The sequence below is a fragment of the Pteropus alecto genome, unplaced genomic scaffold, assembly GCF_000325575.1.
Source record: "Pteropus alecto unplaced genomic scaffold, ASM32557v1 scaffold7, whole genome shotgun sequence".
NCBI classification, from domain to species: Eukaryota; Metazoa; Chordata; class Mammalia; order Chiroptera; family Pteropodidae; genus Pteropus; species Pteropus alecto.
This window is the reverse complement of record NW_006494614.1, coordinates 44,530,625-44,545,999: the sequence shown is the minus strand read 5'-3', so window position 1 is coordinate 44,545,999 and position 15,375 is coordinate 44,530,625. Positions and strand designations below refer to the sequence as shown.

Here is a 15,375-nt window from a genome sequence, read left to right as displayed (position 1 = left end):
GTAACCTATAATTCATAGATATCTTCTTCTTTTTTTTTACAGCAGCATATTCCTCCATTGTTTATATGTATCATAGTTTATTTATCCATTTTTTTGTGGATGCGCATCGAGGGTTGTTTCCAATACTTTTGGTGTCCCAAATAATTCCTCAATTAATAACCTCATGCTTACGGTTTCTCATATTGTTGGAGATGTATTTTCAGGGTAAATTGCTATGAGTGGGATTGCTAAGTGATCAAGGATTATTGGATATTGCCAAATTCCCTTACATCGACTGTGCTATTTTGCACTCAACAACAACGTGAAAGTGCCTGTTTCTTCACAGTTTCATCAGCAGAGTGTTGGTGAAGTTTAAAATTTTCCGCAATATGACGAGTGAGAAATGGAATCTTAGCATAGTTTAAATTTTTTTTCTCTTATTTTGAGTGAAATTGAGCCCATTTTCCTACATTTGAGGGCTACTTGGACTAATAGACCATCATGGAGACTGTGTGTAATGATCCAGACCAAGATTAAGGATGATGAGTGAAGCTGCAGGACAAATCCCAAGAGAGAACTGATAAAATTTAATGAATTAGAGCTATGGCTGAGAACCTTCTACAGTTTTCATTTATTCATTACTGCTACCTGCTGGGTAGAGAGGGCACAGCCGACCTTCTTCGTCTTTTGGCAAATCTCTCTTTACAACTCTGTCCACAGGCTTATAGGCCATCTCCGGCAGGCTTGCTATAGATGCCGTAAGCTGTCTTCTCTCAAAACAGAGTGTCAAGATCTTGCAATCTCTTATCACACTGAGTGAGACCAAGTAAAAAGTGCTGGACCTTTGCCTCAAATGGAGGATTATTTCTCTTAGAGACAACTAACTAGCCGGCCTGAAAGACCTGCGGCTCGCCCCTCCTGCTCTCTCTTCATTCTTCCCACTTGGTCTGTCATAGGCTCTTTCCCATTCACTCCTGCTCTCATCTTCCCAGAGACCTTGGCCCCTTTCTGGTTCCTGCTCAGGCAGTAGGCTCTGTTCTGCAGCTCCACGCTTGGTCATTTCCTCCGCCTCTGGGTGAGCTTTGTCCTAGGTTTGATTCTTCTTTCCTCTGAGCTCTGAAATACCTGGCAACTGGAATCCTAGCTTCACTCTTCCTGGCAATCGAGCCTTCTTGGACTGCTGCACTCCAATCCCTCGCTGTTGCCTCACCAGCCGCCAGGAGGCACTAAGCAATAACGAACGCAGCTTACCAGCTAAAACCTACCCCAGTCTCTTTCTCCCAAGTATACATACACCCTTCCCACTCCAGCAAGATGTAACTCTCCAAGTTCCGTGTGAAATGAAGGAAGTAATGAAAGATTTCCATGTTATTTCTGATCTGGGAGCTAGGATTGTGGAGGAATTGGGAACAGGAGTGTGTTTGAGGAGGAGTTAGAGTCCTGTCTAGGAGTGTGTTGAGTAAGGACCAGTCTCTTTCTCCCAAGTATACATACACCCTTCCCACTCCAGCAAGATGTAACTCTCCAAGTTCCGTGTGAAATGAAGGAAATAATGAAAGATTTCTATGTTATTTCTGATCTGGGAGCTAGGATTGTGGAGGAATTGGGAACAGGAGTGTGTTTGAGGAGGAGTTAGAGTCCTGTTTAGGAGTGTGTTGAGTAAGACAGAGGGATGTATCTGAGTGGGGTGAGAAACGTGGACTGGAGCCCAGGTGAGAGATTTGAGTGCATGTGTGCAGATAGCAGTTGAAGACACGAGAGGGGGTGACCCTCTGAGATACTCTGGCTAAATCTATGTGAATGTCCCCAGCTAGAGGAATCCTTATTAATTTATCTGACTGTCTGCGTCATTCGACAGCACTCTTGGTTCCAGATAGGCTCAGGAGCTGTAATCTGCGTCCTCGCTTATCAGAATCTGCACTCTGACGTTAGCATCCACAAACCTGAGAGCAGAGGGAGGTTTGGGAAAGGGGAATGTATAAGTCTCTCTCTCGCTTAAGAATGCAGAATCCCTGAAGCACAGGGGTGTGAATCAAGCTGAATAAATGCTTTAAAATAAGTAAAATCTCTCCCAAGAGCTTAGGTACCTTGGCGACAGGAATCATAAAAATGCATAGCATAATCACATTTTACTGTCTAGATTTACAAGGTACCAAGGGCATTGCATATTCAACTATCTCAATGTCAAAAACAGTTATTTATTTTTCACTCCTTTTCTCATTAGCAGTTATGCATATTTTTCTACCTTCTGAAATTTATCAAAAGTCTTATTACAACTTTCATATTCATTTCTATGCAGTTTAAATTTAATTGTATTCCTTTTAGTGTTAGCTCACCCATTAGCGTTTCAGATTTTTTTTTAAAAAATGTATGTTCATGTGCAAAGATGTATATAAATCTAGGCTAATTTGGATATGATAGTGCACTAATAGATCATTAGATGGTTAGTTGTTTATTTTCGAGACAGTTCTGTTTTTCAGTTGTTTTGCATTTATATTATCCATGACCACCCAACAGAGGTGACCTAGACGGCTCCCCACAACCATCAGGCTACAAGACCAAGATGACCTTCCCACATTCAGTCCAAGGAGAAATTTCTTCCAGAATTAACTCGGGACCAAAGCTAATGGATTATTGTAGTTCTCATTCCTCATCTCGGAACATTTATTTATGGGAACCGTTTCCCTGAAAGCCCTTGGGTTTTGAGGCATCTAGAAACGTTTGCAGATCTTCATTATAGTTAGCTTAAATAGGCTTCTGCCTTTTCTGTCTTTGCAAATAGAAAATCACATCGTGAAAAAAGACATGTAAGTTGTACAAACCTGACATTCTGTGTCTAATGTGGGGTGGGGAGGTGATCTGGAGAGCTCATCCAGCTCTTGTGCAAAATGGGTCAGCTTTTTAGGGATTCTTCTCTACATCCATGTCTTGAGGACTGTTTTCAGATCACCTCGTAAATAATAAATGACCCACTGTGAGAGTGATTTCTTAGGTAAGATCTGGCAGCATCATCATCTCCATTGGCCCCTCCCCGAGGTGCTGGTGAATGTGGCCAGTGCCAGCCAAGGGCACGATGGTGGCGTCTGCAGCAGTGTGTGCTGTTGGCAACCAGCCACTGGTGCAGAGCGTTTCCAAAGAGAATTATAGCTGGAAGTGAGCCAAGAGAGCGCCTGAGAATCCCAGATATGGGGTCTTTCCCCTTTTTATGTGTAATTAGAACAGGTAGGAAGAATGAACTCTGATTTTTAGTATGAATGGAAATTTACTGTGGTTTCCTTCTCTTTAACCTTTAAAGATAGACAAATAGTAATGATAAAGTACTTATACCATAAGAAGAAAAAAAACAATTAAATTTTCATGCTCTTTAAATATTGGAGAATTGTTCTTTATATTCGAGGTTTAATAAAATTCAAGCCAATGGATTTCAATTCAACAAGTAAATATTTATTAAGAACTTACTTTCTAGCCAGCTTGAGGATTAATGATATGTTGTTCTTGCCCTCGGAGTTCGTCATGTTTTAGAGGAAAGCAATGGATGGCAAGTAGTTATGTAACACAATATGGTAAACTCTAAAATCAGGGCACACTTATGCACATTGCTATGAGAACAAAGGTAACCCCTCCTTTTATGCAATAAATTCCAACTTAGGGATCAAAGTAAGCTGTTGGAAGAGGCCACCTCCGAGTTGTGCCTTAATGGATGCGCAGGAAATCTCAGGTTAGAAAAGGGTTGGGGAGGAAGTTATGCACTGGGAGGGGGCCAGAAGGACAGAATGCAAGGAATGAGGAAGATAATGAGCAGTAAGGATGTATATGTATATCAAACCATCAAGTTGTACACCTTAAATATATACAGTTGAAAATATATAATAAGACACTTTGGAATGATGAAAAAAAAAATAAGACACAGATTAGGGCACATACAAGAAGGGATCCAAGACAGGGCACGGAGATATAAAAGTGTGTGGTGTGTTTGGGGGACCAAGTCCAATGTACTCAGAGCCTGGTCAGAGAGGGACTTGAAGAAAAAAGGAACTTAACTGTGATGCTGCTGCCAATGCAGAAACTGGACTTTCAAGATTTGGGGCATCACGTGAAAGAGCTTGGGGCAGATCTAATGGCAGTGAGGATGAAGATGCTGGAAATTTCTAGATGTGATTTGGAAATAGGGCTTGGAGACCAAGGAGAGCTGGAGAGTGACATCAAGGAGGAGGCCATCTCTGAAGTTTATAGTTTGGGCAGCTGAGGGAAGACACTGAAGGAGATGGGACAAGGAGTAGTTCGGGTGAGGAAAAGGGGAGGATTAAAACAGCAAGTTATGCTTGGGATTTGTTTGATTAAAGAAACGGAGCTCTTAGGAGCCAGTGGAAATGTGGATACATGGAATTCATAATAAAGTCGGAGATTTAACAATACCCGTACGACGTCAGCAGTGGTGACACCTACACCTTCCCTAAGATAGCGGTTCACCCACATATTCTGTCTTTACTGTATGCTAGAGTATAATGCTAGAATGAGATTATGGAGTAATATGAGTCACATACACATTTAAGTTTCTGAATAAATTTCTGTTACATAATAACATGTGGATCCTTGACTTTTAATAACTTCATTTTGCTGCCATGTCAGTTGTATCCATAAGATTCCCCCCCTCCTTAGAATTATTTGTATTTTTCTTATACTTTATATGACTTTTAAAAACTGCAATAGTGCCATACTTCAAAAATCAGTAATGGATTGCTAGTGCCTTTTATGCCATTATACTAGAATGTTTTGTTCTCTGTTCATATGTTCAATTGTGCATGTGTTTGATATACTCATCTTTCAACTTTTTAAATAAATGTCCTTCAAGGTATTTTAAAACCCCAACATCTGACTAGAAGTTGCTCACCAAAAAATTAATAAAAAGAATAAGCTAAAATTTTATATAAAATTATACAAAATCAATTTTAATTTATTAAAAATCAGTTTTTACCTTACTAGCCTTTTTTTGTGAAATTCTTATGTTTAGAGGTAATGTTGGGCATCACTTCTCCAGCTCTATTCGGGTTACAAGCATTTACTAGGTCTGACACAGGACCCTCATAGTCACCGTACATCATCCGACTGAAAGTCCAGTGTGATGGTGGGTGCATCTTTGGAAAAGATGCCGTTGTTTGCACATGTGGATTTGGGTCCAGATGTGGTATTCTACCTGATAATCGAATAAAAATGCTGAGGACGGAAGCATCTCCTCCACTCTTCAGCTGATTTCCTTAATGAATCAAAGGTCAGCTGAATAGGATCCCTCCTTTCTGGTTTGCACAAAATGCAGCTTTTTTATGAGCAAAGAAGCCTAGATAACTTTAGCAGTAGCTCCTTGGGATTCTGCCAGTTAGTGGGGTCATTTCCACAAAAGGTTGTTTAGTGCACACTTAGGGATGAAGAGAGAGAGGTACGATTCTCTCATTCCATATGCTGTGAGAAAAAGGTGGAAGGGGAGGTGTAGGGGACCTTTCTGGCAGGGCATAAAGATTAGTAGGAATTTGTAAGATGAATTTCAATGAACTCGAAACATCTGTCACTAATTCATCTCTGTTGAGTTCTTGACACTTGCTGTGGGCTTCGCTTCTGGGGGATTATTTTTTTTCCCCCTTATTTTTCAAAATGTAAATGGTTTTAGTCCTCTTTATTATAAAAATCATACTTTCTCATTGAGAAAAATAAGCAAGACAGAAAATAGAAAATAATAATTGAACAAAACATCATGCAAAAAACCCACTGTCAAAATACAGTTTTAGGTTTTTGCTATGCCTAAATGCACAGCATTATCAACAAAAAATTAGATGATACAATACCTGTTTTTTTTTTTTTGTATCATGCTACTTTAGTCAAAAATCTCAATTCAATAACCTTATTTTATCAATAAATATAGAGCTACATCACCATTTTTACTGGCTGTATAGATTTTTATAGAGCTTTACCGGGGGTTATTATAAATACTATTACAAATTGTCTTTTTTTTTTCTTTTTTTTAGATTTGAAATAAATATTTATTAAACTTACATGAACTGTTACTTTTTTTAAAATTTAGTTTCAACTATACAGTACATTGGTTAGACATCTATATAGTTCATAAAATGACCCCCCTAATTGCACCCTCTATTCCCTGACCCTCACCTAGCCAACGTATTAATGCTAACTGCATTCCCTATGCCGTGCTCCCCATCCCCATGACCATCCACTAATTTGTACTTCTTTAGCCCTTCACCCCATTCTCCCAGCCCCCCAAACCCCCCTCCCATCTGTCCGACACCAAATTGTCCTCTATATTTGTGAGTCTGTTTTTGATTAGTTTGTTCTTTTGATTCCTTAGATTCCACATGTAAGTGAAATCACATAGTGTTTATCTTTCTCTGTCTGACTTAATTACCTTCTAGGTCCATCAAAGCAATATCGTTTTCCATCCTCTTCCTTTTAGTCTGTGTGTCTTTTAATCTCAAGTGAGTCTCTTATAAGCAACATGTAGGGGTCAAATTTTCTTATACATTCATCCACTCTATCTTTTAGTTGGAGCACTTAATTCTTTTCCATTTGAGGAACTTATTGATAGGAATGTAGTTGTTACCATTCTTTATTCCTGTTTTTTGATACGTGTTTTTTCTTCTTAAAGAATTTTTGTCTAGGAAGCTCTTTATCTGTTCTGCAACTTTAAATAATAATTTTGCTGGATAAATTATTCTTGGTTGTAGATCCTGGGTCTTCATCCTGTTGAATATTTTTTCCCAAGCCTTTCTGTCCTGCATAGTTTCTTTTGAGAAATCAGCTGCCACTCTTATGAGTGTTCCCTTTTAAGTAATTATCTGTTTTTCTCTTGCTGCTTTTAATATTCTTTCTTTGTATTTAACTTTTGGCATTTTAATTATGTGTCTTGGTGTGGGCCTCTTTGGATCCCTGATTTTTGGAATTCTCTGAGCTTCCAGGGTTGGCCTCTTTTTTCTTGCCATTCTGTTTGAGTGTCTTGGTTGGCTTTCCTGTCCTCTAGATAGGGCATTTGATCCTGTTCTTTATTCACTTTGTTTTTTCCTTTGTTTATTCCATTTAATATACTTCTCCTCTCAGATAATGTGTTCTCCATTTCAGACCGGTTCCCTCTTATAATCTCCATCCCATTTTGGCTGCCTTTCTGTGTCTGTTTCTATGTACTAAGCAAAGCTTCTAAGTCTCCTGGTCTTATTAGTGTGGATTTGTGAAGTAGGTGTCCAGTGGCATAGTCTTGAGAGGGGTTCAGCTGCAGGCCAAATTTAGCCCAAGCCTCTACCCCTCCTGGGCCACCTGTCTAGATTCAGCAAGCAATCCACAGGTGCTGTGCTTATAGTTGCCTCAAAAGGCTACAAGAGAAACTGAGGCCAGCTGCCTCCAGTGTGAGTCTAGGCACTGCTCAGCAAGGAGCACCTGACTCGCTGAGGTTATACCTGGATGTGGCTTGGGTGGGGCTGGGAGTTGGGGGAGGCAGGGTTTCAGGGAATCCTCTGGGCGGATCAACCTCTGTTATCCAGTCTGATGACTTCACGGCTATAGTGGCTGTGTCTGGGTCACTGGAAGTGGGGGGAGAGCTCAATAGGGAACAATGGGTACCACCAGCACTTCTGTTCTGTACCCAGCGAGTCTCGCTTCAGCCTTCATTCCAACAATGTCTCCCTGTAAGTCCTTGGTGCCCCTTGCATGCAGCAGAATCGGCACTAGTGCTCAGAGCGAGTAGGTCCATTGCTGCAGAAAATCCACTCGCGGACACAGCCCCTTTAAGAGGCATCTGCCGCTGCCGCAGCTTCCGTCTCACTCAGCTGCCCAAGACTGGGTCACCCCGAGTCCTCGCCCTGTCCTACCTTTTGCCATTGCAGGGTGCTTTCTTGGACTTCTCCCTAGTTGTATGTCTTGTTCCTGTAGATCCCAGGCGATTTTTTCTTGCTGCTGCTCCTTGTTTCCGTCACAACTTTGATTTGGTAGCCAGAGGGATGAACAGAGTCTCTATCATCTACGCCATTTTTTTCCCTCTCATAAATTGTCTTGTACATACATCTTTGTACACTTGTCTTTTTAAAAAAGATATATTAAACAAGTATGAGCACTTATAATATGTGTATAAAATATAAAAAAATAAATATAAAATGTTGCTTTTTTTGGCACCACTATTTTTATGTTTTGCTTCCTCCTCCTTTTTTGACTTTTCTTACTCCATTTTTCCCCTTTGCTAATTTGTAAGTTGCGTAACTCTGTTTCTATTCTTTTACTGGTTACCCTAAACATTTTAACATCCATTTTAAATTAAGCCTGGAAGTAATATCTTTACCTTCCTCTCAATCAAAATCTCTTAGATAACTTTAACTATAGTCATTCCCCTCTTGACAGTTCAGTATTTAAGTTTTATCTTGTTTTATTTTTTAACCCCACAATTAAACCTATAATTCTTGTTTTATACCATGATATTTATTTAGGTTTACCTATACATCGATCCATTCTTTTCTATACCTCAGACCTTCCCTCAGAATAATTATTCTCCTTCCCGAATTGTATCCTTTAGAATTTTCTTCAGTGAAGTCTGTTGATGGTAAACTCTTGTTCTTGTCTGAAAATGTCTTATTTTACCCTCTTTTTTTGAAAAACAGCTTTATTGAAGTATATTTTCCCTATCATATATTCATTCATTTTAAGCAGACAGTTCAGTGATTTTAGTAACTTTAAAGAGTTGTGCACAATCTAATCACCCCGAAAGAATCCTTGTGCCCATTTGTAATCAATTCCCACTTCAGCCTCAGGCTGCCACTAGCCTACTTTCTGTCTCCATAGATTTGCCTTTTGCGGACATTTCCTATAACTGAAATCACATATTATATGGTCTTTATGTATAGATTCTTTCATTTAGCATAATGTTTTCAAAACTCACACATGTTGCGGCATGTATCAGCACTTCATTGCTTTTTTATTGCCAAATAGTATTCCAACATATGACTAGACCACATTTTGTTTATCCATTCACCAGTTGATGGGCATTTGGGTAGTGGCCGCTTATTGGCTATTGTGAATTATGCTTCTATGAACATTCATGTACAAATCTTTGTATAGACGTATCTTTTTATTTCTCTTGAAAAATAACTAGGAATGTAATTATTAGGTCAGATGATTAATCTATCCTTAACATTTTAAGAACCTGCCAAATTATTTTCCAAAGTGGCTGTACTATTTTACAATATCCTCCACCGATATATGAGGGTTCGAATTTCTCCACATCCTTGCCGACCATTGTTATTTATTTATTTTTTATTATAATGATTCTTGTAGGTGTGAAGCGATATCTCATGGTGGTTTTAACTGCATTTTCCTAATAAATAATGAGGTTAAGCATCTGTTTATGCATTATTGGCCATTAATATAGCTTCTTTGGTGAAATGTCTATTCAAATCTTTCGTGCTGCCCTCATTCTTGAAAGATCATTTTGATTGGAATACAATTCTATGTTTGTGGTTATTTTATCTTAGTAGGTGGAATACACTGTTCTGTTTTCTTCTGGTTTCCATTGCTGCTGTTGATGGATTAGCTGTCAGTCTAATTGTCATTTCTTTCTGACTGCTTTTAAGATATTCTCTTTGGGTTTTTGTTTGTTTGTTTTTGTTTTTTGGTTTTTGGGTTTTTTTGGGTTTTTTTTGTTTTGTTTTTTGGATTTTTGGTTCTACAGTTTCATTGTGGTATGTCTACATATGGATTTCTATTTGTTTGTTTGTTTGTTTGTTTGTTTATCCTATTTAAGATGCATTGAGTCTCCTGAATTTGAGGATTCAGACCTTTCATCCATTCTCAGTCATTATTTCATCACTTATTATCTCTTTTTCATTCTCCCTCTCCTATCTTTGCGAAACCTTTCTGAGATGTATATTAGAGCTTATCACTCTAGCCTACATGTCTCTTAACCTCTCTTTCATATTTTCTATTTATTTTTCCCTCTGAAGCATTCTGGATAATATTTTCAGATCTATTTTCCAGTTTTATAATTCTTTGGCTCTGTTTAATCTACTGATTAATCTACTGTTAGCTGTTATAGTAGGCAGATTAGTGGACCCCCAAAGATATCCTTATCCTAATCCCCAGAACCTGTAACTATGAGTGACATTATGTGGTAAAAAGGATTTTACAGATGTTATTAAGCTTAAGGATCTTGAGATGGGGATGTTATCCTAGATTATCCATGTGGGTCCAATTTAATCATATGAGCACCTAAAAATGGAAGAGGGAGGCAGAAGAGTGGGTCAGAGAGATCAAACAGAAAAAGGAGGAAAGATTCAAAGAGAGGGACTTGAGCTACCTATTCTGGCTTTAAGGGGGCTATGAGCCAAGGAATGCAGATGGCCTCTAAAAGCTGAGAAAAGCCCTCACCTGACAACCAGAAAGGAATTGGGGCCCTCAGTCCTACAACTGCAAGAAAGCTAATTCTGCAAACAACTCAAATGAGCAAGGATGTGAATCTTCCCCAAAAGCTTGCAGAAAGGAAGCCAGCCTTGCTGACACCTTGATTTTAGCCCAATGAGACCTGTATCAGATTTCTTAACTATACAACTGGAAGATAACACATTTGTATCATTTTAAGCAACTGATTTTGTGGTAATTTTTTGCAGCATCAATAAAAAACGAATATGGGTTTTAAATTTTATTTTATTTTTTAATCTCCAGAAGTTCTATTTGGCTCTTTTTCAAATATGCTATTCATTTTATGGTTTCCTGTTTTATATTTACATTTTCAATCTTCTTTTAAAATTCTTCAATATAGTGAAAACATTTTATAATGTGCATATGAAAATTCACATTCTGAGATCTTTGCAGGTCTGGTTCTGCTTTCTGTTGTTCCTACTGATTCTTGCTCACAGTGCCTTGCTTCTTTGTGAGTTTTATAACTTTTAAATGTGAGCTCACGTCTATTCGAAATTTGTAGTTGGAATCTTTGAGACCTGTAGTGAGGACATATTATACCAGGGAGGATTTGGGTCTACTTCTCCCATATGGGATTTCCTGGGACCACCTTAAAATAAACTTTTCGCTTGAGGTTTTTTAAATCACATAGGCAATATGAATGAATGTTAATTAATGTCACAAACCCGATGAATTAAGAATTCACAAGAAAGATTTTTTTCCCTATCCAATGCCAAGTTAGACCAATTTGCCTACAATCCCCTAGGCTGGCTTATTTCTACTTTACCTTTATACTGAATGTATAGTTTAGTGGTGTCCCAGATTTATGTAGGAGTTCCCTATTAGACTTTCCTCCTCGAGTATAGGGCTCACCTCCTCTCGCGTTGTACCATCCACACAGCAACTCAAGAACAGCAAGGACAAGTTGATACCTCCAGGGTAAAGTCTGGCATATCTCTCTGCATCCAGCTTTCACTCTATATTTTGTGTGATTCTGAGGATTTCTTAGTTTCTTGCAAGTTCAGTAATATGTTTACGAAGATGTTTTTCATATCATATCCAGTATTTTTAGTTATTTTCAGAAGAGTTGTTCAGAGTAGCAATTGCACTGTGGTGTCAGAAATGGAAATGTCTGATTCTCTCTTTGGGATGAATTCTTAGATGTAGAGTTGCTAGATTAAAGGTCTGCCCTTTAAAATTTGATACATGTATCCATATCATAAAGGCTTATCTTATGCCCAAGGAAATAAAACAAAAACAAAGTGCTAATCTCAAGCATTTGTGGAATTACTTTTTAGATTTGCCTCTAAAGCCTATGAAAGGAGATGTAAATGTAGCTTACATCTGGACAAGAGACAAAATTAACAAATGAAACAAAATAGTAACCCAAAACAATCTAATTATGTGATGTTAATAGGCAGTAAATTAAGAGTTCAGGAAAGATAGAAAAATTTAAATCTGGTCATGCCACACACCTGCTTGGGAAGTCTTCCTTGGTTGCCTTTAAGGTAATATTCAGAATTCTTAAAGTAGCCCATACGACCCTGCATGGTCTGTCCCCTGCCTTATCTCCAATCTCATCTCTCCTCCTAGCTCCCTGGCTCTAACTTCACTGGCCTTGTCTCTGTACCTCAAATTCACTCAAGTCCTTCTCAACTCCAGGCCTTACCTCTTACTGAATGTCCGTCCTTTCTTAACCTCCCATTCCACTCCACTTTGCTTGGCTGACCTATTCATCCTTCAGGTCTCAGCTTACATGTGATATTTTAAGAGAAACCTACCCTGATCTTCTAAACTGTAAATTGCCTTCAACACACACACCACACACACACACACACGTGCGCGCACACACGCACACATACACACACACCATCTGTGAGTTAAGGCTGCTGGTTGGCCCAACAATTTTGGGACAAAAACTAAATTTATATACCTCAGAGCATCTGGTTGACCCAAAGAGAGCCGAGTTGAGAAAAAGGGAGAGAAAGACAGACAGACGATAGTCTCTTAAAGCATCCTGTTCTTTTCTCCAAAGCACTTATTATGATAATAGTGACTAATGTCCCCCTCTTTCATCAGAGAAAGGGACGAAGGCAGAGACCTGTTCACTGCCATATCCTAGCACCTAGCTCAGTGCCTCATACAGAGTAAATCTTTATTGAACATATGGATTTTAGAGATGAGTGGCTACCTTTAGACAGGTGGAGCAGATGAGTGCCAATAGATCATCTTGGAAATCATAAAACATGTGAGAAAGTGAGAAAAAAGAATGGGAAGAAAAAACAAAGAAAACTTAATTTATAATTCAGTGAGGAAGTATGAGTGATGCTCTTTGATCTAACAAATTGTCCTGTAATGGTGGATTCTTCTGACTAGTCCATAAGCCAGAGAGAATAAAAGGCGGGCTTATTATCCAGCATGAGGTGTTTAGGTTAGGTACAAGCAAGATTGTACAGGACTGCTTTGGACTACCAAGTACCTTTGTGGACTCTCTTTCCCCAAGGAAGGAGAGCTTTTCATTTCTTTGATGTTCTTGATGTCCCATTACGAAGCAATAGAATGTATCTCTAGTTTCCTTCATTCCTATGGGTTATTGTAAAATTTCCCCTTTTGCGGGGGCTGGATTTGATTTAAGTAATTAGTCATTTCATTTTAGCTTTTGTAATTTCTCTGAAGCTCCATTTCCCTGCTACATTCTGAACAGTTCCCTCTTTCTATCAGGTATCAGAGTAACACCGCTTCTGCTGTTCTGGAAACCATTACCAACATTCAACCCAAAGAGAGTGGAGGCGGAGTAGGAGAGACCCGGGAAGCCATTGTTTACAGATTATCTGAAGATATGCTGAGCAAACTGCCTCTTGATTACATCCCTCACGAGGTCAGCTACGCCCTTCCCCGTGGTGTGCGGGGCTATCTTTGGGTTCCGCAGTGTTGAGTCCGGTCCTGGGGCAGGACAGGACAGGGTGTTTCAGTCCCTTCCCCTCTCTCTCTCTCCTCATACCCCTTCTTCATTTTCAGCTCTTTCTTGTTACCCTTCGGTCTTCTCTTCCTTACCTTTCCCAAGCATCTTGCAATTATGATCTGCACTTTTTCTGACACCGTCCTTCATTTCCTTTCTACCCCACTTTTTCTTTCAATCGTGTTTTTGTATCTTTTTCACATCTTTGGATTCCTCTGTGTTTGGTTCCCCAGATACCTTAACCTTCTATGCTGGAAACCTCTCTCTCCCTCTCTTACCCAAGCCTGCTCTGTCCATCCTTTAAATTTACCTCTAGTTTTTGTTTCCTGCCCTCCATACTCTTCATTTTCCAATCCTCTCAACCAGTAAATAGGAAAGCAAGCCATTTAAATGAATTCACTCCCCAATTTGGATGGCAATAATTTTTTATTTCTTGAACCTTCCAGGTGTTTGCTTGTTAATCTAAATCAGTTTTTCTCAAATTTTTTAAATCTCAAGACTCTTTTACAAAATGATTGAGAACACCAAATAACTTTTTTAAAAATATGGGTTATAATTACTGATATTTAATATATCAGAAATTTAAACTGAGAAATTTAAAAAAGAATTGTTAATTTATTGTTAAATAACAGTAATAGGCCAATTACATGTTAACATAAATGATGTTTTTATTTGTAAAAATAACCATGTTTTCAAGACAAAAAATAATTGAGAAGAGGGGAATTGTTTTATAGTCTTGCAAATCTCTTTACTATGTGCCTTAATAGAAGACAGCTGGGTTCTCATATCTGCTTCTGCATTCAATCTGTTGTGATAGCAGATGTCACCTACCCTCTGGAAAACTCTGCTGTATACTCCTGAAAGGAGAGCTTAAAAAGTCAAATAATGTCTTAGTATTACCATAAAAAAAAATTTAACCTTGTAAACTCCCTAATAGGATCTCAGGTGGTCCCAGGTGACACTTTGAGAACTGCTGATCTAAATAAACCTTTCATTGTAGTAAAATTTTCTCATGGTCTGAAAGTTCTGTGACAGGTCCTCTGACTTGGCCTTCTTCTTATTGCAAGAGAACAGGGTCATGTCCTGTTGCCACCTAGGGCCTCCTCTCTCCTGCTTTTAGCCTACATCCCTTACTGCTGATGGTCAGAGCTTCACTTGAGTCCTAGACTGGGCCGAGTCATGTATAGCTTTTCAAGCAAAAAGAGAAGCCAGTGCCCTAATACAGGAGTAACTATGGTCCTGTGTTCACCCTGTCCTGCATCCCCAAGTCTGCGAACAATGACCTTATCAGCTGGGAGCCTCAGTCCTCCCACCTGTAACGAGTGCCCTCAACAATGAAAAACATTTTCTTGCCTCTTAAAACAATTTTTATTTCCATCGTGTAGACAGATACCAAGACATATAGTCAAGATTCTGAAATCAATGACTTTATGTACAGATAGTAAGGCGAGAAAATATATTTTAATCAATCAATTAATTAATTTTTTTTAAGGCCACACAGTGTTTGGAAACATGGCTATCATTTATTAACTACCTACTTTTGGAATGTTTATTTTCGTTTATTATTTTTTAATTTATTTTTTAATTAATTAATTAAATAATTTTTTTAATCGAAGGAATGATTTAAATTTATTCCCTTGTCTACCTCTCTCTGCCCCCTCACCTTTGATAACCACTAGTCCATTGTCCATGTCCATGACTCTCTGTTTGTTTCTCCTGTTCATTTGTTGCTTTTAGGTTTATATCCCACATATAAGTGATATCATGTGATTTTTAACTTTTTCTGTCTGGCTTATTTTGCTTACCATGATTATCTCAAGGTCCATCCATATTGTTGCAAATGGCAGTATTTCATCTCTTCTTATGGCTGAGTAATATTCCATTGTATATATGGACCATAGCTTCTTTGGCTAATCATCTATCGTAGGACACTTTGTTGCTTCCATGTCCTGGCCACTGTGAATAATGATGCTATGAACATTGGCATGCAAATATCTTTT

General features: G+C 38.6%; 1 protein-coding gene across 1 annotated transcript in view; it reads left to right on the top strand.

Annotated features, from left to right (window-relative positions):
* Window positions 1-15,375, top strand: part of DNAH8 (dynein axonemal heavy chain 8) — a 307,121-nt gene that overhangs the window by 269,541 nt on the left and 22,205 nt on the right. Inside the window, exon 88 of the mRNA XM_006926591.3 lies at window positions 13,138-13,294. Coding sequence (XP_006926653.1) covers window positions 13,138-13,294 — 157 coding nt within the window. The remainder of the gene's footprint in view (window positions 1-13,137; window positions 13,295-15,375) is intronic.